At 37.1% G+C, this 24,098-nt stretch overlaps 2 protein-coding genes and 1 long non-coding RNA gene across 4 annotated transcripts; 1 reads left to right on the top strand and 2 right to left on the bottom strand.

The window, feature by feature from the left end:
- Positions 1-1,463: 1,463 nt before the first annotated feature.
- Positions 1,464-9,152, bottom strand: LOC106446931. Of its 2 annotated transcripts, XM_048777853.1 has the most exons (2): positions 7,997-9,152; positions 1,464-1,715 (listed from the first exon to the last, which is right to left on the bottom strand). In XM_048777853.1, the coding sequence occupies exons 1-2, from the start codon at positions 9,009-9,011 to the stop codon at positions 1,609-1,611; spliced, it is 1,122 nt and encodes a 373-aa protein (XP_048633810.1). In that variant the 5' UTR covers positions 9,012-9,152; the 3' UTR covers positions 1,464-1,608. The 2 variants fall into 2 exon arrangements, with proteins under 2 accessions (XP_048633810.1, XP_013685297.1); XM_013829843.3 differs by lacking the exon at positions 1,464-1,715 and having other exon boundaries at positions 7,725-9,151.
- LOC125608058 lies at positions 1,725-2,986 on the top strand. The gene is made up of 2 exons (XR_007339112.1): positions 1,725-2,050; positions 2,157-2,986. It is a non-coding gene; the product is annotated as an uncharacterized LOC125608058 (long non-coding RNA).
- A 10,025-nt stretch (positions 9,153-19,177) lies between the features above and the next one.
- On the bottom strand, positions 19,178-20,538 carry LOC106385959 (josephin-like protein). The gene has a single exon (XM_013825858.3). It carries the CDS (start codon positions 19,917-19,919, stop codon positions 19,527-19,529), a length of 393 nt encoding a protein of 130 aa, XP_013681312.2. The 5' UTR covers positions 19,920-20,538; the 3' UTR covers positions 19,178-19,526.
- Positions 20,539-24,098: the final 3,560 nt, after the last annotated feature.

Below are 24,098 nucleotides of genomic sequence, written 5' to 3'. Positions count from 1 at the left end.
TTACAACATGTGTGACATTGTTTTCAATGTTCTAATATAAGTAAAGATACTAAACGTAGTGAAAGCTTTAGCTAATGTTTAAACTAGGACTGCCGAGAGGCAAACCAAGTTGTCATGGCCTTATCGACACTTCTCCTTCCTCGAGTGAGAGAGGAGATCCTATTTCGAACCAGTTTATGATGAAATGAATATCTGTAGTTGCAGTCTTATGAGTTTGTCATGTCTGCACCTTTTTCTCTCCCTCCATGATCAGATCAGAGTTTTAGTGCTCTTGAACCTGATATCAAATCATTTCTATTCCTTTTTGTCTATGTTTATCTTCTTTCCTGTCGTTTCTTTCTTTTATGCACCATGGATATTCTCCTATACGATGGAAGAGCTTTAGGCACTATTAGTGATACACTCAATAGGTTTCTGATGATAAAAATAACAAGTATTGAAAAAGAATGAGAGAGAATAGCAAATCATAAAAATCCATTGGTGGCAAAAAAACATCCACAAGGAAGAAAAGAAAATTTTCTATCGCTGTAGTTTTATTAGTGGTGGAATTGTTTGAAAATAATTGAAATATAGTAATAAATATAAATGTTATTATTTTACTTAGAAAAGCTATTGGTTTTTCATTGCTGCTCATGCTTTTAGGTGTTACCAATATCAAATCTCACGTTCCTTTAACTACTGATTCAGTGACCATAATTACGATGCGTGAAACTTAACCATAGCATGTTTTTTCAAGCTGGGTGCGAAGGAAGTAGTGACTACAAGCCTAAGACCATCATTAACCTCAGTCTCTGAATTAGGATTCTTATCTTCACTTAAGAAACGGTTTTTAGTTTTTCTTAGATTTTAATTAAAAAAAAGTTAAAAACTGTCTATTAAATAAGAGATATAAAAGTTGTTTCTTAGCTGAAAAATATAAAAAAAAACAAAAAAATGTCAAATCATAAATTAAGAATTCTGACTAAAAGTCTGGGTTAATTATGCCCAAATAACAAGTTATTATGCCCAGTCTCTAACTGTGGCGCAACGTTGAGAGTTGTGACCAATTTTCTAATATAAAAAAAAAATTATGAGTCACATCGATCAAAGGATGATTTTACATGTTGATTTTGTTGTGATATGCGGTCTCCATCAGTTTGCATCTCATGGAATGTAATAAGCTGGCCAAACCAACAACTTTGATTCTAAAATATTAAATCACAAAGAACAAAAAGGAAATCTTCTGTTTTTTTTTTCACTCTTTCAATTATTTTCATAGCTACTCTTTCATTGCTTCCAACAAATGCAAGAGACATTTCTTTCAACATCAACTTTCTAACTAAAGCAGTAAGTATCATCTTAAAGTGTTAACATAATTACATTATTAAACTTCCATTCACAGTTGTCTACCATTTTCTTCCTTTAATCACAGAAAACAAGAAAGATCAACTAGTCACACAACCTCTCAAAAGATGCTTGGATCATATTGAAAGACACCACAAAGATTTTTTTAATCAATCTTAAGCGTTCACACTTCACTATTACATCTAAACCAAACCTCACAAAAATCTCGCGAGTTGTAACATTATACTATAAGTCTATAACACAGACATGATCACATTCACACGCTTACACAGTATACACTATCACAAAACAAGGAAGCACAGCCCTTGGATTAAACACCAGAAGCTCCTCATCGTCGATCCTCAACAAGGCCCCACTCTTGCTCCCACTCCCTTCCCCAACTAGAGAATCAGGCCAACATTATCGGCGTCCCAGCAGGCCGTCCTTAGGCGAAATGGGCCGAAAAATAAATAAAAAATAAAAGAAAAGAAGAGAGACGTGGGTTAATCAAGGAACGTCCGAGCTCGTCCTTATTGAGCATGTGGCACAGTTTGATTGGAAAACCGAAAGGGGTAGAGGAAACACGAAGATCTGTTTCGAATAATCTTGGTCTCGACTCCTTTCTCTCTATTCCGACGGCGATCTCGACTCCTCTCTCTCTTTTTCGACGGCGACACCGATCAGTCGTGTAATCGAAGACTTCTCCGCCGAATCGAATATAGAGGAGGTATGTGCTCTTCTCTGTCCTCTGTTTTACGATTTACAAGTCGATGTATATGTGGGTTTGATTGGTATCTGTTGTGACGATTGCGTTGCATGCATCGTCTTTGTAGGGGAAAGACGAGTTTCGGTGTGGAAAGCATTCTCGGCGTTTCCGTATTGTCTCTCTCTCGACGGCGATCCAATCGAAAACAGGTTTGTGTTTTCTCAATCTCCGTCTCGGTTAGATTAATTTTATTTCGTGCGATATAGAGCTTACGATTGATGATTTGATCTATCTCCGTCTTGGTTAGAATTTTTTTTTAGAGTGATGATGCTTCCTGATTGTGATGGTTTGTAATTGTGATGGTGTGTAATATTTTTGCTAAATTTCTCTTATGTGAATTCTTTTGAATGAGTAAACAAAATTGTTCCTGCGTTTATGAACTCTTGGTCAGAATTCTCTCATAGTTTTGATTGACTAAATCTGTTCATCTTTTCATATTTACGATAATTGTTCAAGTGTTTATGCTCATTGTTCATTTGTGAATTTCCTTTGATTGAGTTAGCATAATTGTTCAAGTGTTTATGGTCATTGTTCATAATTATTCTCATAGTTTTGAAAGAGTAAATCTTTTCATATACATGTGAAATGCAAAAGAGGTTGTTGTACTTGCGTAAAAGTAAACTGATATTTAATAACTTGTTACTAGCTTTGTGGTTCTATGTGTAGCTTGTCAGATTTTATGGTTCGGTCATTACTGAAAGTAGTTTATGGTTCGGTCATTACTTATTATTAGAGTGTTTGGTTGTAACTCATTACTTCTTCATATCGTTAATGGTCTTGTCTACTTTACTTCTCTGTAGTTTATGGGTTGCTTGTTAGAGTTTATAGTTGTAACTCATTACTTCTCAGCGGTAATGGTCTTGTCTACTGTTTAATTATCTTTAGTTTTACCTATTATATATGTCCACCATCTTCATTGTATCATATATCTCCACCATCTTCTTTCTCTCTTGTTTGCGCAATCCCTTCCTCTCCGGTTTCTCTTCTCTTCCTCTGTTCTAATAGCTATGGATCCAAGGAATCCATATAGTCAGTCATCTAGTTATATGGGCCTTCTAAACAGTCAAAACTTTCCTTATGAAAGTTTCCCTCAGTTCAGTTCACAAGTAACCGACGCTGGAACTCAACCTGAAGCCACACCTGTGGACCGCAAGGAGAGAAAGAAATGGACCCCATCCGATGACGAGGTCCTAATCAGCGGGTGGCTGAACACATCCAAGGATGCGATCGTTGGAAATGATCAAAAGTCGAGGAGTTTTTGGAAACGAGTAGGCGAATATGTCGCAGCTAGTCCACATGCTAGAGAGGGTGGTGAAACAAGAGAGCATCTCCACTGCAAGCAGAGGTGGCACAAAATCAATGATGTAGTGAGCAAGTTCTGTGGCGCATATGCTGCAGCTGAAAGATAAATCAGTTCTGGTCAGAATGAAACAGATGTTCTCAAGATGGCCCATGAGATATACTACGCTGATCACCACTCGAAGTTTAATCTTGAGCATGCGTGGTGTGTGTTGAGGTATGAACAGAAATGGCTTAACCTCAACACACCTAAACCCACGGGCAGTTCAAAGAGAAAAATTGGTGAGCCAGTTTCTGATACTTCAAGCACGTGTCATGGTGATCAAGACATCCGTCCTGAAGGTGTAAAGGCTGCGAAAGCTAAAAGGAATAATGGTCAAGGGAAGTCTGTTGCTGAGTATTCGACCATTTGGGAAATGAAGAAGGAGGATCTCATGATGAAGAAGGAGGATCTCATGATGAAGGAGAAGCTGTCTAGACTGGCCATACTAGACTCTCTCCTAACCAAAAAAGACCCTCTGACTGAAGCTGAAGAAGTTGTCAAGAATAAGCTACTCGCTCAGTATTTCTGAGCAACAAAACTAAATCTTTCTATGTTTCTACCTTATAAACTATGTCTTTAAAATGTTGTTTGAACTCTGTCCCTGTTGGCTTTGATAATTCGGGTCTTATTTGTTTGTATGAATCTACTTTATGTTTGCTTAACGTGATGAATCTACTTTATGTTTGCTTAACGTGATGAATCTACTTGATGTTTGCTATTACATGTCTTTTAAATGTTGCTTTTTGAACTGTCCTTAGCTACACACTTCTATTTTTTTACTTTGAACTGACGGTAGCTACACACATATTTTTTTTTTCAGGTTTAGGTAGACATGGGCCTTGACTACAGCTACACGCAACCTTCTGAATCAGAGGAGTATGGTGGGGAGACAGCTGACTGTCCCTACAGCGAGACAGATGATCTTATACGTCGAGACCAAGAAGAGATAAGCCGCAACTATGGTGCCCCGGCTCAGTACCCTCCTCAACTCGAAGTTGAGTTCGGATTTCCGCAGACCTGTTACTGTGGTAGTCAACCTGTTATAGCCACATCTAACAGTAGGAATTATCTGGGGAGAAGATACTACACTTGTGTTAATGTCGATGATGGTGAGTGTCATATATGGAAGTGGTGGGATGAGGCAGTTATGGAGGAGATGAGAGCAAGGGATAGACACACACTTCAATTGGCTGAAAAGGTAGAAACTCTAACCATGTTGACTGACTATGAGACTGAGCGGAAAGTGGTTAGGCTAGAGAAGATAGTTAGCGAGTTAGCGAAGGAGAAAACAAGGTTCACGTATGGCTTTGAATACTTTGTTGCTGGAATGGTTTTGGTATTAGTTTTAATAGGTATGCTCTTCATGTTTAAGTAAAGCCAATGAGTTATGGTTTTAGTTGTGATATCTTTGAACTCTTTCTCGGCTATTTTTACTTTGTTGTACTCTATGAACTCTTCCTCATGTAACTCTTCAATTTGTTTCATGGCTAATTTGTAATGTGTAACTCTTAAAATTGTATTGCACTACTTATGTTTTATATTGAATACTTTGTTGCTCTTAAATTTTTTTTTACTTTGTTGTACTCTATTGAACTCTCGACTGTAGTACCACAAGCTCTCGTCTGTAGTATCACGAGCTTTCTTAAAAAAATAAAGCAACGAACTCGTGTGTAGTCCTTTCAAGAGCCAAAATATCAAAGGCTATAATACAAGACCCCAATTTCTTTTAAAAAAAATCAATGCTCCAGTGTGTAGTCTTACAAGCTCTCGTGTGTAGTATCACAAGATTTTTGTATCACAAGATGTACCATCTACAATACAAGAAGTACTCAAAAGTCACATGTGTTGTTTTTTAGTATCACAAGTTGTATAGTTCATGTATCACAAGATTTTATTTTTATGTTCTATAAATACATTATCAACTTTCCTCATAACATATATTCAAATCACCCCTCCAACGCTCAATTTTAAAACGTTTTCACTTTTTTAAAACATTTTAATGGCTTCTTCATCCTATTATCATTACCACAAAGACGACGATAACGATGATTTTAGTAACGTCTTCGATGATTTTCTCGAAAACAATGATTTTTTTCCAGAACCAAAAGAGCGAAAAAAACGTACTTTTATCGAGAGAAACCGGGAAGAAGACCACGAGAAGCTTTGGAATGATTATTTTAGCAACACTCCAACATACCCTCACCATTTATTCCGACGACGATTTCGAATGAACAAATCATTGTTCATGCGTATTGTGCATCGTCTCTCCACAGAAGTACCGTATTTTCAACCGACACAAGATGCAGCAGGACGGTCTAGTCTATCACCACTCCAAAAATGTACTGCAGCAATTCGTCAACTGGCATATGGTGGTGGATCTGATACAGTTGACGAATATGTACGACTTGGTGAAACAACAGCTAGAAAATGTTTGCACCATTTTACCGCTGGAATAATCCACTTGTTTGCCGACGAATACTTAAGACGTCCCACACCGGAAGATCTGCAAAGACTACTCCAAATTGGCGAACAACGGGGATTTCCGGGAATGATTGGGAGCATCGACTGTATGCATTGGGAGTGGAAAAACTACCCTACCGCGTGGAAAGGAATGTATTCACGAGGAACCGGAAAACCAACAATTGTATTGGAGGCGGTAGCTTCATCTGATCTTTGGATATGGCATGCGTTTTTTGGAGCTCCAGGTACTATGAACGATCTTAATATTCTTGATCGATCACCTGTTTTTGATGAAATTATTAACGGAAATGCTCCGGAAGTCAATTTCTATGTTAACGGCAGTGAGTACCATTTGGCTTACTATCTTGCCGATGGTATTTATCCGAAATGGGCAACTTTTATTCAATCTATCCGACTCCCACAAGGTCCAAAGAATTGTTTATTTGCTAAAAACCAAGAAGCCGTCCGAAAAGATGTTGAGCGTGCCTTCGGAGTCCTGCAAGCTAGATTCGCCGTTGTTAGAAATCCATCTAATTTATGGGATAAAAAGAAAATAGGAAATATTATAAGAGCATGTATCATACTCCATAATATGATTGTCGAAGATGAACGAGATTCATACACTCAGCTTAACGCAAGTTAGGAGGACTACAAATCTCGGTAATACAATGGGTCGTCGAGCAGGAGTTCGGGATAGACAAGGCCATCAACAATTAAAAGATGATTTGGTTGAAAATATATGGACTAAATTTGGACATCTCCCAAATAACTACAATGTTTAAGTTTCTATGAATTCAATAAAATGTTTTTTTTTTCTTTTTTCGAATTTTTTTTTTTCACTTTTTTAAGTTTCTCATGTAATCAGTCGTTTTGTATTATATGTTTTATTCTAAATTTATCTTTTATATGTCATTACTAATTATAATAATCTTATTACTTTGCTAAGATACTCCAAAAAGTCCTACCAATAATCCTATTATTTTGGATTGTCCCTAACTTTTGTCCTTAACATCAAAATAAGATTAAACTAATCATGCTTTTAGGTGTTACCAATATCAAATCTCACGTTCCTTTAATTCAGTGACCATAATTACGATGCGTGAAACTTAACCATAGCATGTTTTTTCAAGCTGGGTGCGAAGGAAGTAGTGACTACAAGCCTAAGACCATCATTAACCTCAGTCTCTGAATTAGGATTCTTATCTTCACTTAAGAAACGGTTTTTAGTTTTTCTTAGATTTTAATTAAAAAAAGTTAAAAACTGTCTATTAAATAAGAGATATAAAAGTTGTTTCTTAGCTGAAAAATGTAAAAAAAAAACAAAAAAATGTCAAATCATAAATTAAGAATTCTGACTAAAAGTCTGGGTTAATTATGCCCAAATAACAAGTTATTATGCCCAGTCTCTAACTGTGGCGCAACGTTGAGAGTTGTGACCAATTTTCTAATATAAAAAAAAAATTATGAGTCACATCGATCAAAGGATGATTTTACATGTTGATTTTGTTGTGATATGCGGTCTCCATCAGTTTGCATCTCATGGAATGTAATAAGCTGGCCAAACCAACAACTTTGATTCTAAAATATTAAATCACAAAGAACAAAAGGAAATCTTCTGTTTTTTTTCACTCTTTCAATTATTTTCACAGCTACTCTTTCATTGCTTCCAACAAATGCAAGAGACATTTCTTTCAACATCAACTTTCTAACTAAAGCAGTAAGTATCATCTTAAAGTGTTAACATAATTACATTATTAAACTTCCATTCACAGTTGTCTACCATTTTCTTCCCTTAATCACAGAAAACAAGAAAGATCAACTAGTCACACAACCTCTCAAAAAATGCTTGGATCATATTGAAAGACACCACAAAGATTTGTTTAATCATCTTACGCGTTCACACTTCACTATTACATCTAAACCAAACCTCACAAAAATCTCGCGAGTTGTAACATTATACTACAAGTCTATAACACAGACATGATCACATTCACACGCTTACACAGTATACACTATCACAAAACAAGGAAGCACAGCCCTTGGATTAAACACCAGAAGCTCCTCATCGTCGATCCTCAACAGGGCCCCACTCTTACTCCCACTCCCTTCCCCAACTAGAGAATCATACCCTCCATCACTCTTGTCCACGTCATCATCAGCAATCAAATCACACCCGACCCGGCCCGCGACGACCCGGCAAACCAGCATGGCCCGTTTCACGTTCATAAACCCGAACTCTTCCTCCACCTCCTCCGAAACCGCCGCGTGTCCCCTCCACCCCGTCGCGAGCGTCGCGATCCCGTCGAGCTTCGGCGAGAATCCGGCTCCGATGATCCCGCAGACGCTGCAGTACTGATGGCCGCAGAGATTTGAATTACCGTTTTGCCCTAGGTCACACATGAACGTCGAGCAGTAGAATCTCAGCAGCTCGTTCCCGTCGGCGACGCACCGTTCGTCGTCCCACCGTCTTCCTCCTCCTCCTCCTCCGCCGCTGCTGCTGGTACGAGTGGCTTTGGCCTTGACGAACTCTCGATACTCCTCGAATCTCGCGAGGATCTTGGGGCTGTTGTGGATCTTCAGGATCCGATGGATCGATGGGGCTTTGTTGTTCAAATCGGGCCAGCCCGATTTGAATATGATTTTGACGATGTTCGTGCTCGATTCGCCGTCGGTTAGCTCCGTCACGGCGTGTTTGACGGCGATGTGATGCTCGAGGAGGTTGGTTTTGGGGAAGATCTCTCCGCACGTCGTGCAAGAGAAGATCTCCTCGGACTCGTCCGATAACCCGTTTTCGACACGGGTTTCCGGGTCGGGTTGAACGAGAGTGACGAGAGAGTTGTGAGACGATCTAGCGGAAGTAAGAGTCGTTAACTGACCGTTAGGATGCGTTTGGCTGCGGGGTTTAGATATCCTCGTCGTGGATGATAAAAACCGTTTTAGAGACAACCAAGAAGATGATAAACCGGAACCTGAACCGGAAGAAACCGTTCTAAGCTTCTTCTTCTTCCTCTTTTTATGTTTACAGTCACTTCCTTTGGGGAAGAAGAAACAGCCGACAAAGAGAAAGAAGAGAGAGAAGAAATGCTGACGTAACAACGACCCAAGTTTTCGCGCCGCCATTCACGAGAGAGAGAGAGAGATTAGGTTTAGTGTTTTGCAGTTTCTACCATTGGAGAGAGGTGTAAAGAAGAGAAATGATGAAGAGAAGAGGAGAAAGGAGTGTAAAAGGTTGTATGAAGACAAGAGAGTTACTAAAGGTAGAAGTAGAAGAAGAAGAGTAGGTGCCACGCTATTTCATGTCTTTTTTTTTTTGCTTTTTCTTATATTTGCTAGAATATTTGTCTCATCTTTTTTAGTTTTATTAGTAGTATTATTTTTGTATGTTTTATATGAATCTTATGATGCATTGGTTAGTGTGCGCATACGAATGAGTGTACATTGTTTTCTTCTTTCGCTTTTTTTTTATAAAATATGCCATGATTTATCATGATCATCTTAGTTTTGCAGTAACGTGGCTAATTAAGTCGATCGAATTATACATACAATTTTGAATGAATGTTTTTGATTTAATGAAAAAGTTAAACCTAAATACTGAATACAATTTTATTTGAAAATTGAATTAAAAAATTGGTGTGTTTCATCAACAAAATTAGAGAGGAAAATGTTTCTTTTTTCACTATGATTTTCATTATGAATTATTTTTTTCCTTCACATATATACACATTGATATACAAAAATTACTGATATCTGGATAAATTAGTGATTTATTTATTCTGATACTACAATTATTTTATACATTCTGTTGATTAAGATCTATTTTCCATTTTCTCAGTTATGAATTATCTGTACAAAATTAAGTTTATATTCTTGTATTTGTGTACAGTTAATGTAATCACAAAAACTAAACTCGAAATTTTGAGGAGGAATCCAAGGCAACCGAATTGTTTTATGAATATAAATATCAGGTTACAAACTTTGTTGTTTAGGATATGGACGGAGACAGAGAGGAACACGTGCACATGTTTCATTTATAATCTAGGCTCATCAGTGCATCTGTTTACTTAGATCCATGCACTGATGCACATATCTATCCATGCATATGACCAAAACTAATTAGTAAGGAAAAAATAAATACAGTGTTTTTTCCTTTTTGTTTGGCAAATAAATAAAGTATAGTATCTTATTTATAAATTGTCAAACTGTATTGTTGTGTTGTTTTATTCATGAACCAATGTTCCTCTTTTATACACGTTTGGAGATATACGAGATGTACTCGAATCCTAGATACCCGGACGATAAGGTTTATCTAACAATATGTAATCCTTATCACTAATCTCAAACTTATCGCTAATACTCCCCCTCAAGATGGCGGGTAAAGATTTCGAACGCCCATCTTGCCCAAAAGATAATGAAACTGAGTTCGACCAAGCGGTTTTGTCAGTATGTCAGCGAGCTGTTCTGTAGTTTTCACGTATCTTGTGACGATCAACCCGGCGATAATAGCATCACGAATGAAGTGACAATCAACCTCGATATGCTTCGTCCTTTCGTGGAACACCGGATTGGCAGCTATATGAAGTGCAGCTTGGTTATCACAGTATAAGGATGTTGGAGAGCTTTGACGAATGCCAAGACTGCGCATGAGTTCCATTATCCATTTGACTTCGCATAATGTTAAGGCCATGGACCTATATTCTGCTTCGGCTGAAGACCTGGAGACTACATGTTGTTTCTTGGTTTTCCAGGAGACCAGTGAGTTCCCAAGTAGAACAACGTAACCCGTAAGAGACCGTCTTGTCAGTGGGCAAGCAGCCCAATCGGAATCGCAGTAAGCAGACAGTGTGAGATCATTTGTTGCGCTCAAGAAGATTCCCTGGCCCGGTGCATTCTTGAGATAACGAACAACGCGGAGTGCAGCATGCCAGTGTTTGAGTCGTGGAGATTGTAAGAACTGGGCCAACGTATGCACTGCGTAGCTAAGGTCTGGCTTGGTTACTGTTAAGTATACAAGTCGTCCAATCAGGCGTCGATATTTAGAAGGTTCTGAAAAAAATTCTCCCTTGTCTCGGGCCAGTGTATGATTTTGCTCCATTGGGGTGTCAATAGGTTTGCAGCCAAGTAAGCCACACTCGTTGATTATATCAAGTGCGTACTTTTGTTGTGATAAGTAGATACCTTCATTGTTGCGTGAGACTTCGATCCCAAGAAAGTATTTAAGAACCCCCAAATCCTTCATGTGAAAGGTTCGGTTGAGGTAAGCTTTGAATTTGGTGATGAGATCGGAATCGTTGCCTCCAATGATAAGATCGTCGACGTAGACCAAAACATAGACAGTTGACGATCCGCGCTGTAGTGTAAACAGAGAATAGTCTGAGTAGTTCTGTTTAAAACCAAAGTTCTTGAGAGCTGTGGAAAGTTTAGCAAACCAACAGCGGGGGGCTTGTCGTAGACCGTACAAAGATTTGCGTAGTTTCAATACTTTGTTTGGCGACGTCGATGGGAAGCCAGCAGGAAGCTTCATATACACCTCTTCGTCCAAATCGCCGTGTAAGAATGCATTGTGGACGTCCATCTGATAGAGTTCCCATCCTTTAGCTGCAGAGATCTCAAGAAGAATTCGAACCGTAGACATTTTGACGACCGGAGCAAAGGTTTCTTTATAGTCTACTCCCTCTTGTTGACGATTTCCGAGAACTACAAGACGAGCTTTGAACCGCTCAATGGTTCCATCAGCTCGAAACTTGATTCGAAAAACCCATTTGCTGCCAATTACGACCTTGCCTGGGGGAAGATCAGTGACGTCCCATGTGTGATTGAGCTCTAAAGCGTCGAATTCAACAGTTACAGTATTGTTCCATCGAGGGTCGCGCATTGCTTCTTCATAACTGAGTGGTTCAGTTTCGGAGGCAACTTTGACGAGATATGCCTGAAGCTGCGGAGACAATCGATGAACAGATACAAAATCAGTTAAGGGATAAGAAACCTTACTTGAAGACTCTGATTTGACGTTGGTGGGAGCGTGAGCGTGATTGGGGTCTTTGGTCTGTGCAGTGTACGTGACGTAGGGCTTAAGTAAGACAGACTGTGTCTTTTGTCGTCTCCCGCGTCCAAGTTCTTCAGTAGAGGTAGTGTTTGTTTGTTGTTCTGGGGAGTCCAGAGACGTTTCCTGAGGCTGATCAGAGGAGGTCGGTATAATATCGACTCCCCCTGAGGGAGATACTGTTGGAGTATCAGTTGTCGAGTCTGCCAAGTGTTCTTCATCAAACACTGCAGGGTGAGGTGCCGTGTCGACTCCGACTGGTTGTGATGGCTCAGGAGTAAGGTAAGGGAACTTATCTTCATGAAAGATAACGTCTCTAGAAACAAAGGTCTTTTCTGTTTCGAGATCAAACACCAGCCAGCCTTTTTGTCCCATCGGATAACCTAGAAACAAGCATCGAGTGCTCCGTTCCTGAAATTTATCTCTATTACGAGATATGCGTCTTGCAAAACAGAGCGTTCCAAATATGCGAATGTTGTCGTATGATGGTGGTTTCTCGTAAAGTAATTCGTATGGTGTCTTGTATTCCAGCAGCTTATTTGGTGTCCGGTTGATAAGATACGTTGCAGCAAGTATACTTTCTCCCCAAAAACGAATGGGAAGACTTGCTTGAAACAACAGAGCTCTTGCCATATTCAGGATGTGTCGGTGCTTCCTTTCAACGCGTCCGTTCTGTTGGGGGGTTTCAACACAAGAGGTCTGATGTGTGATTCCTTGTTCGGCAAAGTAGGATCGAAGACAGATGAACTCGGTGCCGTTGTCACTGCGTACAGTCTTTACGTGTTTGTTGAACTGCCTCTTTACGTAGGAACAGAAGACTTTTAACGCATTCGGTGCCTCTTTCTTTTCAAGTAAGAGAATCGTCCAGACTGCTCGAGTGTAGTCGTCTACTATAGTTAGAAAGTAACGAGCACCTCGTGAGGATGATGTTTTGTACGGTCCCCACAAGTCGCAGTGAATAAGAGAAAAACTTCCATCCGCTTTATTATTACTTTGAGAAAAAACACCACAGGTTTGTTTAGCCCGAACACAAATATCACAAGATTTTTCGAACACCTCTACTCTATGAGAAAAACCACCAATATCAGAAAGACTTGAAAGAACTGCGGAGGACGGATGACCTAAGCGACGATGCCAGAGTTCACGAGATTGGAGCCTTCCAGCATTACTGACTTCGATTTCACCAGTGTAGTGGTAGACCCCATCACGCTCTTTACCTGCACCAATCAAAGTCTTCGAAATTAGGTCCTGTATCACACAAAACCTTTTTGTAAATAGCACGAAACCAGCAATATCACGTAATAGTTGTGCTACTGAAATAAGAGTAATGGTCATATTTGGCGCATAAAGGACATCAGTGAGTAATAAGCGTTTTCCCAAACGCAAAGCGCCATGCTTCGTTGCCCATGTAAGCTCGCCGTTTGGCAAAGATATAGGACGAGGAGCAATATCTGTTATGTTGCTTAACAAACTTACGTCGCCGGTCATGTGGTGAGACGCTCCAGAGTCGATAATGATATCATATTTGCTGTATGTGCCATATAAGTAGAGCTTTTCTGTCTTACCCGATGACTTGTCAGATGAGGACTGTTTCTGTGAGTTTATGAAGTTGGTCAAAGAAACCCACTGATCCGGTGTGAGCGTCGGAATACCTGGAGACTGTGGTTCCTGCTGAGCAGTGTCTCGAATCAGTGTGTTGTTAGCTCGAAACCCGGAGCCTCTACCACCACGGCCTCGTCCTGTCTCGGAGCCACGACCACGAGAAGATCTTCCTCCAGTTGTTTTGTTCCTTTCGGTATACCATTCTGGAAATCCAATGATCTGGAAGCAGTTCGATGACTCGTGGCCGGTTTTTCCACAATGAGTGCAGACCGTTGTAGGTCTAGTAAACTTTGCTGCGGCTGCCTGTTCTGTAGTAGAGCGAGGAACAGAGGTCTGTGTTGTCGCAGAGAATCCCACCGTTGGAATTCGTTCGTCATTGTTGCGCATTGAGTTGAGATGTCGCTCCTCTTGAATAATCTGTGAGTAGATTGCTTCAAGACTCAATTCGGTTTGTCTGCTCAAGAGATTGGAGCGAACCGTCCCGAATCGTGTATGATCGAGTCCCATAAGGAATTGATGGACTCTGATTTTCTCCTGACTCTTCTCAAATTTCACCATAGAGTCGCATTCTGAGCTTCCGCAACAACAAGTAAAACCTTTTTCAAGGTCAGCTAAGTCGTCCCACATGACTTTAAGTCGCCCAAAAAATATCTCCACTGTATCACCTTCCTGCTTGCATGAAGTAATGTCTGCAAGTAGTTGATGAACACGAGTATCATCGTTGACGGAGAAACGTCGTTGAAGACTCGCCCACATAGCTTTTGCGCTATCAACCAAAGAGATGGAGGGTCTTAGCTTTGGTTCCACACTGCTGTATATCCAGCCGATTATCATCGAGTTGACCATGTCCCACTTTTCCGCATCATCGGAAGTGTTGGACGGTCGTTTCAGAGTTCCGTCAATGAACCCAGTTTTTCGTTTGGCACGAAGCGAGTTTGTCATCAGCTTCGACCACCGTTCATAGTTTGCTCCATTGAGCAAGATTGGTGTCTGAACCTGTCCCGTGTTGTCCGACGGATGCAGGTAGTATGGTGACATCAATTTGTCTGTTGTGACAATTGCCGTACTCGTAGTTTCAGCCATGATCTTAACGTAGATGCTAAAAAAACGAGATAAGAAAAAAAATATGGTAAAATTATCAAGAGTCAAGAGGAGGCTCTGATACCATGTCAAACTGTATTGTTGTGTTGTTTTATTCATGAACCAATGTTCCTCTTTTATACACGTTTGGAGATATACGAGATGTACTCGAATCCTAGATACCCGGACGATAAGGTTTATCTAACAATATGTAATCCTTATCACTAATCTCAAACTTATCGCTAATATAAATGTATCATGTTTGTATTAATTTACGGCTTCTGTGATTATACAAAACATGTGAAAATATAGGTTGAGGTTTCGCTTTCATAGAATAAAAAACAAAGTGACCAAGTCATATCAAGTGGTAATAAAAAAAAGTTATATCAATTAGTAGTATAAAACTAACTGAAATTTTAGAATGTAAATATCACCATCTTTTTGTTTTGTCATAATCAATCTTGGTTTTTGCCGCACCGTGTTCTGCTAATAAAAACAGTACGAAACATGATACCTTTTTCATCATTATTATCAAATGTAAATAACGGTTACCATCTGTAATTTTATAATTTGCGGGTATTACGAAGAAAACCAATCAACCATTTACCGGCAACATTTTGTTGGAAGTCGTCGGAAGTAGAGGCTTAAACATGGCATGTAAATTATTGATCAATTGAAATAACACATGGAGAAAAATTGAGTTCTCTTGTTTTATTTTCCGTCTAATTCTTCGATTTTATTAATCAAACAAATTCATCCTTAGTTACAAACATTAGCAGATTCAAACTGAGCCCTCTTGATTTAAGATGATAACATCATTCATTATATTACTGCATGACAATTTTCCGATCAATGTAGATTGATCGTATGCTTCCGTTATATTGTTGGTAGCAAATAAAGCTTGTTTTTCTTATTTCTGTACCACCAAATTAAGAAAGCATAATTTGTTTGTTAGCTAATAATATAGAAATGTAAAAAAGTGAAAGTAGAGTTAGTGATGAATGATTAAAATGGTGAATGATAATTGAAGAAGTGGGCCACGTGAGAGAACTATGTACTTTTGGAAGCTGGTCTAAGAAGCTCTTCCTGTCTCCCTCCACTTGGAAAGCATTGTTCTTACGGCCTAAGTTTGCGTTGCTTAACTTTACCTCTCCACTCTTACCTCTATTTACGGCCTAAGACCAAGATCAATACAGATTTATAGGGTGAGGTTTTTAGTGTAATAGAAGATACGTTTTTTACCTTTTAACAAAGAAACACTAAAAATGTCTTCCAAATAAGAGACATCTCTTAGCGTAAAATTTTCAAATCATACTCGAAGAACTCCAAATGAATTTTTCTCATTAATCATGTTCTAAGTACGGTTTTGATATGTAACATGCGCATGTAAGAGATATACCACTTTTTTTTGGAGATATACCACTTTAATTGTGAGTAATCGATGAAATGGTAAGCAAAAGTAGGAGGAGAACAAAAGTTGTACATGAGCCTTACTCTTCTATATGTCTTACGGAACTGGATGTCTTTACTGAAGACCTATGCTTGGCTAGGTTTTAGTTTCCACCTTAAGATTATGCCAAAACTAGATCTAAAACCTGAAGTCTAGTTTTGATTTCAGAACACCTAATTACCACATGGAATGGATAGCAAAGGTTGTCGGTATTATTAGCTCCTTTAAATTGGATAGCGCATGCAAATAAAGAACTATTTGATGACACAATAATAATGAGGACTTAGAAAAATAAAATAAGTAAAAGTGGTAGTCATAAAGCCTAAGCTATGGAGCACTTGCCATAGACAAGTCGGAACATCTTTGATGATCTTGCATCATTCTGCTCATCCCTTACTCTGGGACCGGCATTAATAAATAAAAAACTAAGGCTTCAAATGTTTATAAACCACATTTCACCACACAATAGTTAATAGTAACAGAAAATTTACATATATGTTTTTGTTACTATTACGACTGTATCACAGTTACTCCGCATATCAAAAATTATTCTTCTAATTATGATTTTGTTACATATTTGGTTAATGTGCCTTTTTTTCTTCCTATCTACATATGATATATTGTTTTCATACATTCATTTACACAACTTTAGGTAAGAAGGCAGAGATGTTAACATGGTTTTATTAGAAATAAGTACTAATTAGTACCATATAATTTTTTGTGTAATTCTTTGTGGTACATATAACTTTGGACATGACATCAACTCGATCATTTCCTTCTTGGATTCAATTTCTCAATGAAAGTCTTTTACTCTAGTTTTACTAATTAAAATGGTTTTATGCTTTAAGTAATTGAAAATGTCAATAAAAAACTACTTAACAGCTGAATATTGAGAAGCCAATATTAGTGAATGATTGCATGATTTACATCATAAAGAAAATATATTATCTCCTTTTATTACTAATATAATCAAACATAGAAATTTTAAATGATGTAACTAACATTCATGTTCTAAATACTAGCCGTTTGTTGCCAAAACAAACTAGCATTTATGTTCTAATTAGTCTCTTTTTAGAATTAATAGTTTTCAGATTTTTGTGCATATTTAAAACAGAAATTAAAATTTGATTATAAGTATATTAGTATTTAAAAAAAAATATTATTTAAAAATATAAAAGTTATATTTATCAACTAACAAAAATACATAAATTAGAAAGTACATATTTTTGGATAAAATGTTAAAGTTAATAATTACATACTTTGTAAAACAGTTATATTTTAGAAATGTTATGTTTACACTTTTGTTTCTAAAACAGTTACATATAAAAAACGATAGAAAACGGAACGTATGAACATTGCGTTATAAAACGAACAGAATACTGCCGTATTTATATTGGGGTAAAACTAAAGACGTTGTCACATAATTGTTTTGTCAACAAACTGACAATGTACTATTGTACTTAGTATGGGATATGGCTATTAATGTTTTGGAGATTTGGATGTTTATATTTTTTTTTCAGTGAGGGCCAAGTTAAATAAATATAATTCCCGCACCAGAAATAATAATTTTCGCATCTTTATTAACGCAATTAGTGGGAGGATTAGTTGGATTCTTCCTTTATTCCACATAAAGTTGATCACTGTTCATATCCTTACATATTATTTAACGTACGGATGATTAAATAATTGTTATTGCATTTCTGTTGTTTTGATAGGCCTACTTCAAAGTTCATTTTTTTTTTTACATCAAAACACCATGTATTATTAATTCAATCGAAACAGGTTAGCTTTTGGGGCCAACCTCATCGGAATCATAGAGTTTACATGGGAAAAAATAGAGTTTTGTAGGCGGGCATCTTTAGCCAGAAGATCCGCTCTTACATTACATTCTCTTGTTATGAAATTGATAGAAAAATCTGTAAAAGAAAAGAGTAAAAAGTTGAGTTCATTCCATTCCGAGGCCACAGAGGGCCATACTTCTTCATCGTTAATCAGCTTCGTGAGCTGAAGACAGTCCGAATAAAAGGACATCGATGTATATCCTAGCTGCAAAGAGCTTTTCATTGCATAAAGCAAGATAGTAAACTCTGCGTGCAAGGGGGAGAGGACCTGTTCCATACCAGTGGAACCGTAAACATGCTCTCCCGAAGGTAAATCAAAAACAAAACCCCCTCCGATAACACTAGAGTTTGTCACCCAAGATGCATCCACTTGGCATCTTGGCAGCGGTGATTCACTCTCTGTGCGTCCGGTAAGAGGGGTTCCGCGACCAACATAGTTTCCAGCCAAAACTTGCGCTACACGCCAATTCTCTTCTTCTTCAATGGCGTGTTGTATAGTGTCTGGAGGTTGAATTTGTTTCCCATTAAACAACATCTCATTTCGTGCTTTCCATATGAACCAGATGATCCATGGAAATTTAGCTAAAGCTTCCTCAGGCACTCCATTCTCTTTCGCACGTAGGAGAAGATAATCAAAATTTTCAAATAAAGAGACTCTCGGGAAAAACCCCGGACTTGCCGGTACGTTCGATAGGGCCCAGCACTGGAGAGCAGGAGGGCATAGGAAGAGGAGGTGGTTTATCGATTCTTCAGTATCTCCGCACCGGGGGCAGGAACGATCAGTACCGCAATAAGATTTGCCTTTCCCTTTAACAGTCTTCTTCTCCAATTCATTATTCTATTTTGGCAAAAGTTTAATCTTGCAATTTCCATACTGTATTTATTTGGGCCACTTATGGGCTTGATGCTAAGCTCATATTCTTAGATTAGTAGACGCAATGGACTTCCGATAATTCTGTTAACCGTTTACTTCCCGCTTCTTCACTGAACCAATATTCGACCATGTCTTTACAGCAGCCACGAGCTTCATGAAAAAGGAATATTTCAATGCAATTTAATAAAAGTAATTCATTCGATAATCTTGGACCAGCGGTTTTATTAACACAGCTGAAATACATATTCCAGCAATGGCCGTTTTGTGCATGCCTCGTTGCCAAAAGACTGATGCGTTAATCTCGCAATCTGGTCTTTTGATCCATCAAGACATTGGTCAAAGATAATCTGTACGTGTAGGCAATTACCATTTTAAGTCGAAAACAAATGTATTAGCACGTTGTTGTTATTGCTGTGGTCAGGGAGTGTTACTTGGTCTGTCTAACAATGCTGGAGTTCTTGGCAGATACGCAACTGGTCACATCCTACAACACTATTAGGACTCTAGAATTTTTTTGATTTCCCACAAAAGCATATATATGATTGATTTCAATTTAGGCTAAACACAAAAGATATAAAGATGACTTTTTGTACATAAACGAAGCTCACAGGATCACTTAAATACATCTCTCTTCTGCTCTATATATATATTCTATTTTATAGATATTACATTTAGTTCTCTAATATGCTATCGCGTCGCCAACGAGTTATCAAAATTAAAAGAGAATCTTGAAAATTTATGGGAAAGCTTAAGATTTACGGCCACTGACAGAACTTGATCTTATGAAGGAGGTTGAGGAGTTTATGAACTGTATGCAGTCTTCTATGGCCTCTGATCTACAGGTATCATTAGGGACAGAGATGACCGAAGGCTGAGATCTACCGGTGGAAGAAGCCTTCAATGGTGGCGATCTCTTCTTCGTCTTCCTCCTCATCACCACTAGACGTAACCCTTTAACGAGTTTACAGCTGAGAATCTTGACTAGTCTTGCTGCCGTGGCTTCTGTTTTCTTCGGAAGCCTCAAGCCACAGCTTGTTGTGCATCCCGGATTCTTACCATACGATCCCTTGACTGAGGATTGCTTACCACAAGTTACTGGTCTAGTGTTTGCATTGTACCGTTTTGTTCCTGTAGCCGACATATCAAAAGAGAGTGAGAGCAGTTTATGAGAACAGAGTTGAAGAGAATGAGGGGTTTATATACATATAAAGGAATTGATGCGATAACAGTTGGCTGATAGTGTTCAGGTAGAGACTAGAGAAGCAATTGATTATTAATAATGTATCAATAATGACATGATTACACTTAACGCTATGATTACTGTACAACACACTAAAAGCATATATACAAATGAATAAATATAGTAGGTAAGTTCAATTTTCAAACTTATTTTTGGATACTTTATGTGAAAAGAATTCTAATAACTAACGGATATAAAGATATCAAAATCTCTAGCGCCGAAGTTTGATATCCCATAAGCAAAAGATCAAGACTTTGTCTAGTTTCTCTACATTTCCACCATGGAAAGCATCTATACGGTGGTCCACAATGGGAATAAAACCATTTGTTTAATGAAAAAATTACATTCAGAGTCACATTTTGAGTTTACAATTACCTTTAGAGTCACTTTCCACTTGCCAGACACATTTTAGCTGCTCAATGTCTATATTGCCCTGCAACTATCTCTCTCGTTACCTTTTCTTCCTAAATTGAATATATATTTTTTGCATTATTAATTTAATTTTAAAAACCAAAATCAAGCAATCATCTCCTCTGAGTTTGATGCTCTAGAGGGAAATTACTGATTTATATGCTCTAGAGCATCAAACTCAGAGAAGATGATTGCTTGATTTTGGTTTTTAAAATTAAATTAATAATGCAAAAAATATATATTCAATTTAGGAAGAAAAGGTAACGAGAGAGATAGTTGCAGGGCAATATAGACATTGAGCAGCTAAAATGTGTCTGACAAGTGGAAAGTGACTCTAAAGGTAATTGTAAACTCAAAATGTGACTCTGAATGTAATTTGAGACACTTTTTGACTTTGCTTTACCTTTAGAGACATTTTCCGCTGGAAGAGCACTTCTTAATACAGATGAAGATATTTGAGACACAATTGCCCTTGTTCATTTAAGAAAAAATTACATTCAGAGTCACATTTTGAGTTTACAATTACCTTTAGAGTCACTTTCCACTTGCCAGACACATTTTAGCTGCTCAATGTCTATATTGCCCTGCAACTATCTCTCTCGTTACCTTTTCTTCCTAAATTGAATATATATTTTTTGCATTATTAATTTAATTTTAAAAACCAAAATCAAGCAATCATCTTCTCTGAGTTTGATGCTCTAGAGGGAAATTACTGATTTATATGCTATTGACTTGTTCAACCGTTATCTCCTTCACTAACCCGTGGGCTTGCTTAATCTTCTTTGTGTTTCTCAATCTCAGACTGCAACGATTTCTGAGAAATAGTGAACTACTTCTTCTGCAACAGGCCGACTGATTTTCCTGTCCAAGCCACCTCCGTCGTTTACAGCTTCTCCGCAACCGGAAGTGAGCCGCAGCCAAGCTCAATCTGCGACTGATCATTCACGATAGTCGTTATACTCGGAACCCTTCCGCCATGGCGGCGGCCGGTCGGAGTCTTCGTCGTCGATTTGGTTTCAGAGAGAAACCTCGTGAAGCAACAATGGTCAAGTTCTTCTATTTGACATAATGGTCCTTAAATGTTTGGTTATACGCAGTTTTACCCCAACATTCTTTAATTTACTTATAGATTCTCTTGATTTTGTCCCATACTTTTAATTATACACTTTATTAAACAATTCTCTTATTACCAAAATTCACATCCACACTTATTATGTCCATAAAAATATCTAATAAAATAAAATTTTATAAAATATCTAATTAAATAAAACTTTATAAAATATCAAATATATATATATAGACATGATTTATATATTATCTGTGTTTTTACATTTTAGAAACAAAATAATAAAGAATTGCAAAAATAATTTTAAAATAATAAAAATTATACAGTTTCTATCACATTCTATCATTACGATAAGCTATCAGGTATTACAAATCTTGCACAGCTTCTTTTAAAAGCTTTCACTTGTCCACGTCCACATCTTTTTGTTAACTGGATGCTATCCACAACATTTTGTTTCCAAAATCATGTCACAAAACATATTATCTTGCAGAGCTTTTACTTGTCCACGCCCACATTTTGTTTCCAACATCAGGTTTTATAAATTTTGCAGAGCTACTTATAAGAAGATATAACGACTTTTGGTGGATACATTTATAGTATATAGCATCAGTGGGTAAGTATCTATAATGTTCAAAATCAAAGCCATATCACATCATCCATTACATTTTATTCATACATCCATCCACAAAACAATATTTTTGTTTTTCGGATTAACTTATCCACGACTTGTGTGTCCACAAATTATCCATCCACGACTTGTATGTCTACGAATTATCCGTCCACGACTTGTATGTCCACGAATTATCCGTCTACGAATTATCCGTCCACGACTTGTATGTCCACGAATTATCCGTCCATGACTTACATGTCCACACTTTTCATGTATATGTATTTTTGGATTTAAATAATATTATCTATTTATAAATTTAAAAACTATATAAAAATGGATCTCAAAATATAAAGAATAAAAAAGTACAATTTATTATACCAAATATATTTATTTTTATATTTTAAATTTTGTAAAAACAAGCAAAAGAGAATTAGGGGGGGGGGTGTATTAATAAAAACAAAAATAGAAAAAAACTTCACTCTAATAATATTTTGTCCAGACATAACAAATAGGTGGTTACTTTTCTTTTTCGTAAGTAATCTTTAACGAGACTGTTTCATTATTTTAAATGAACAAGGGCAATTGTGTCTCAAATATCTTCATCTGTATTAAGAAGTGCTCTTCCAGCGGAAAATGTCTTTAAAGGTAAAGCAAAGTCAAAAAGTGTCTTTATACGTAATCAACTCTTGTTTAATCGAAAGAAAGGTTCTTTCTAATAAGCAACCTTTCGGGTTGGTTCCTCTTTGATGATCACTCAGGTGTGTGCATAAAATAAATGTGGACATACAGATTCTTTTGACTCTTGGAGAGGCCAATGTAAGCTTACCTTTATAGATCGCAGATACCTTCCTTGAGTATGAGGCTAATAAAAAACAGAAGAGAGAGGTCAATGGTGGGCACACGAACCTCAGAAAACAAATAAATAACAAGGCAGTTTCATGACTTACAATAAACATCATACTCTGAATAATTATCTAGTTGGGGACGGTTTAAAACGGTTATTTTGTCTGATTCAAAATTGTTATCGATACCAAATTTCCGGTTCGAGCCGTTTTATTTATTAATAATATTTATTTAAAAAAAAAAAATCATACTCTGAATAGTAACCATTTACATGTGAGAACATTGCATTGAGACCAGAACAATGCTCTATGATGAAATATGAAACTCAAGTTCTTGATCTTTAAGCATTGTTCACTAGCAAGATCTCTGACCCTGAATTCAAATTATGATCCAAGAACCCTTTAACTTCATTTTCATCATAGAAGGGCTTTGGCACAGGAGATCACTATCTAAGTTATACCATACTCTATTGATTGTTCTCATCACATCACATCCAAGAACCCTTTAACTTCATCTTCATATTTAGTTTATTAAAACAACATAAATATAATGTTCTTATATTTATATATACTCCCTCCGTTTTTTAATATAAGTCGTTTTGGAACTATACACGTATATTAAGAAATCATTAATTTTTTATATTTTCTAAATAAAAACATCATTAATTATTTACCTAACCACAAATCAACCAATAATAAAATAGAAGGTATATTATCATTGGTCATATAACATTAAGTGTTAATAAATTTTACATAGAAAACCGAAAACGTCATATAATTTGGAACATAAAAATTCTTCTAAAACGACTTATATAAAAAAACGGAGGGAGTATATGAGAACTGTTAGATTTGGCTTTTAAAATTAATTTAGATATACGAGAAAATAAGTAAAACTTAGTAAAATTGGTTTACAATTTTGATTTGGTTATCTTTTCTTTATATATTTGATTTGAGTTTATGTTGGTTATATATATAATTTTATTGGTTTAATTGGGGGAAGCTCATTATCCATTCCAATAAAAACCATTTTAACTCATTCCACTAAATCCATGAATCCAATTTATCGTTCATCCATTTATACATACTTTTTTTATCCATTAAAATGCATGGTCTAGTTGGGTTGGATTGACCTATTCACTTTTATCAATTTT

The sequence above is a fragment of the Brassica napus genome, chromosome A4 (genome assembly GCF_020379485.1).
Source record: "Brassica napus cultivar Da-Ae chromosome A4, Da-Ae, whole genome shotgun sequence".
In the NCBI taxonomy this organism is placed as follows: domain Eukaryota; kingdom Viridiplantae; phylum Streptophyta; class Magnoliopsida; order Brassicales; family Brassicaceae; genus Brassica; species Brassica napus.
Note: the sequence above shows the minus strand (reverse complement) of the source record. Positions and strands in the feature narration are given on the sequence as shown.

What these genes read in the sequence shown, in the direction of transcription:
- LOC106385959 (XM_013825858.3), bottom strand. Translation starts at nt 19,919, where the DNA reads ATGTCGGCTACAGGAACAAAACGGTACAATGCAAACACTAGACCAGTA.
- LOC106446931 (XM_048777853.1), bottom strand. Translation starts at nt 9,011, where the DNA reads ATGGCGGCGCGAAAACTTGGGTCGTTGTTACGTCAGCATTTCTTCTCT. An exon ending in TGATTCTCTAGTTGGGGAAG is followed by an intron (nt 1,716 to 7,996) that starts GGAGTGGGAGTA and finishes TAGTTGGGGAAG; the next exon opens with GGAGTGGGAGCAAGAGTGGG.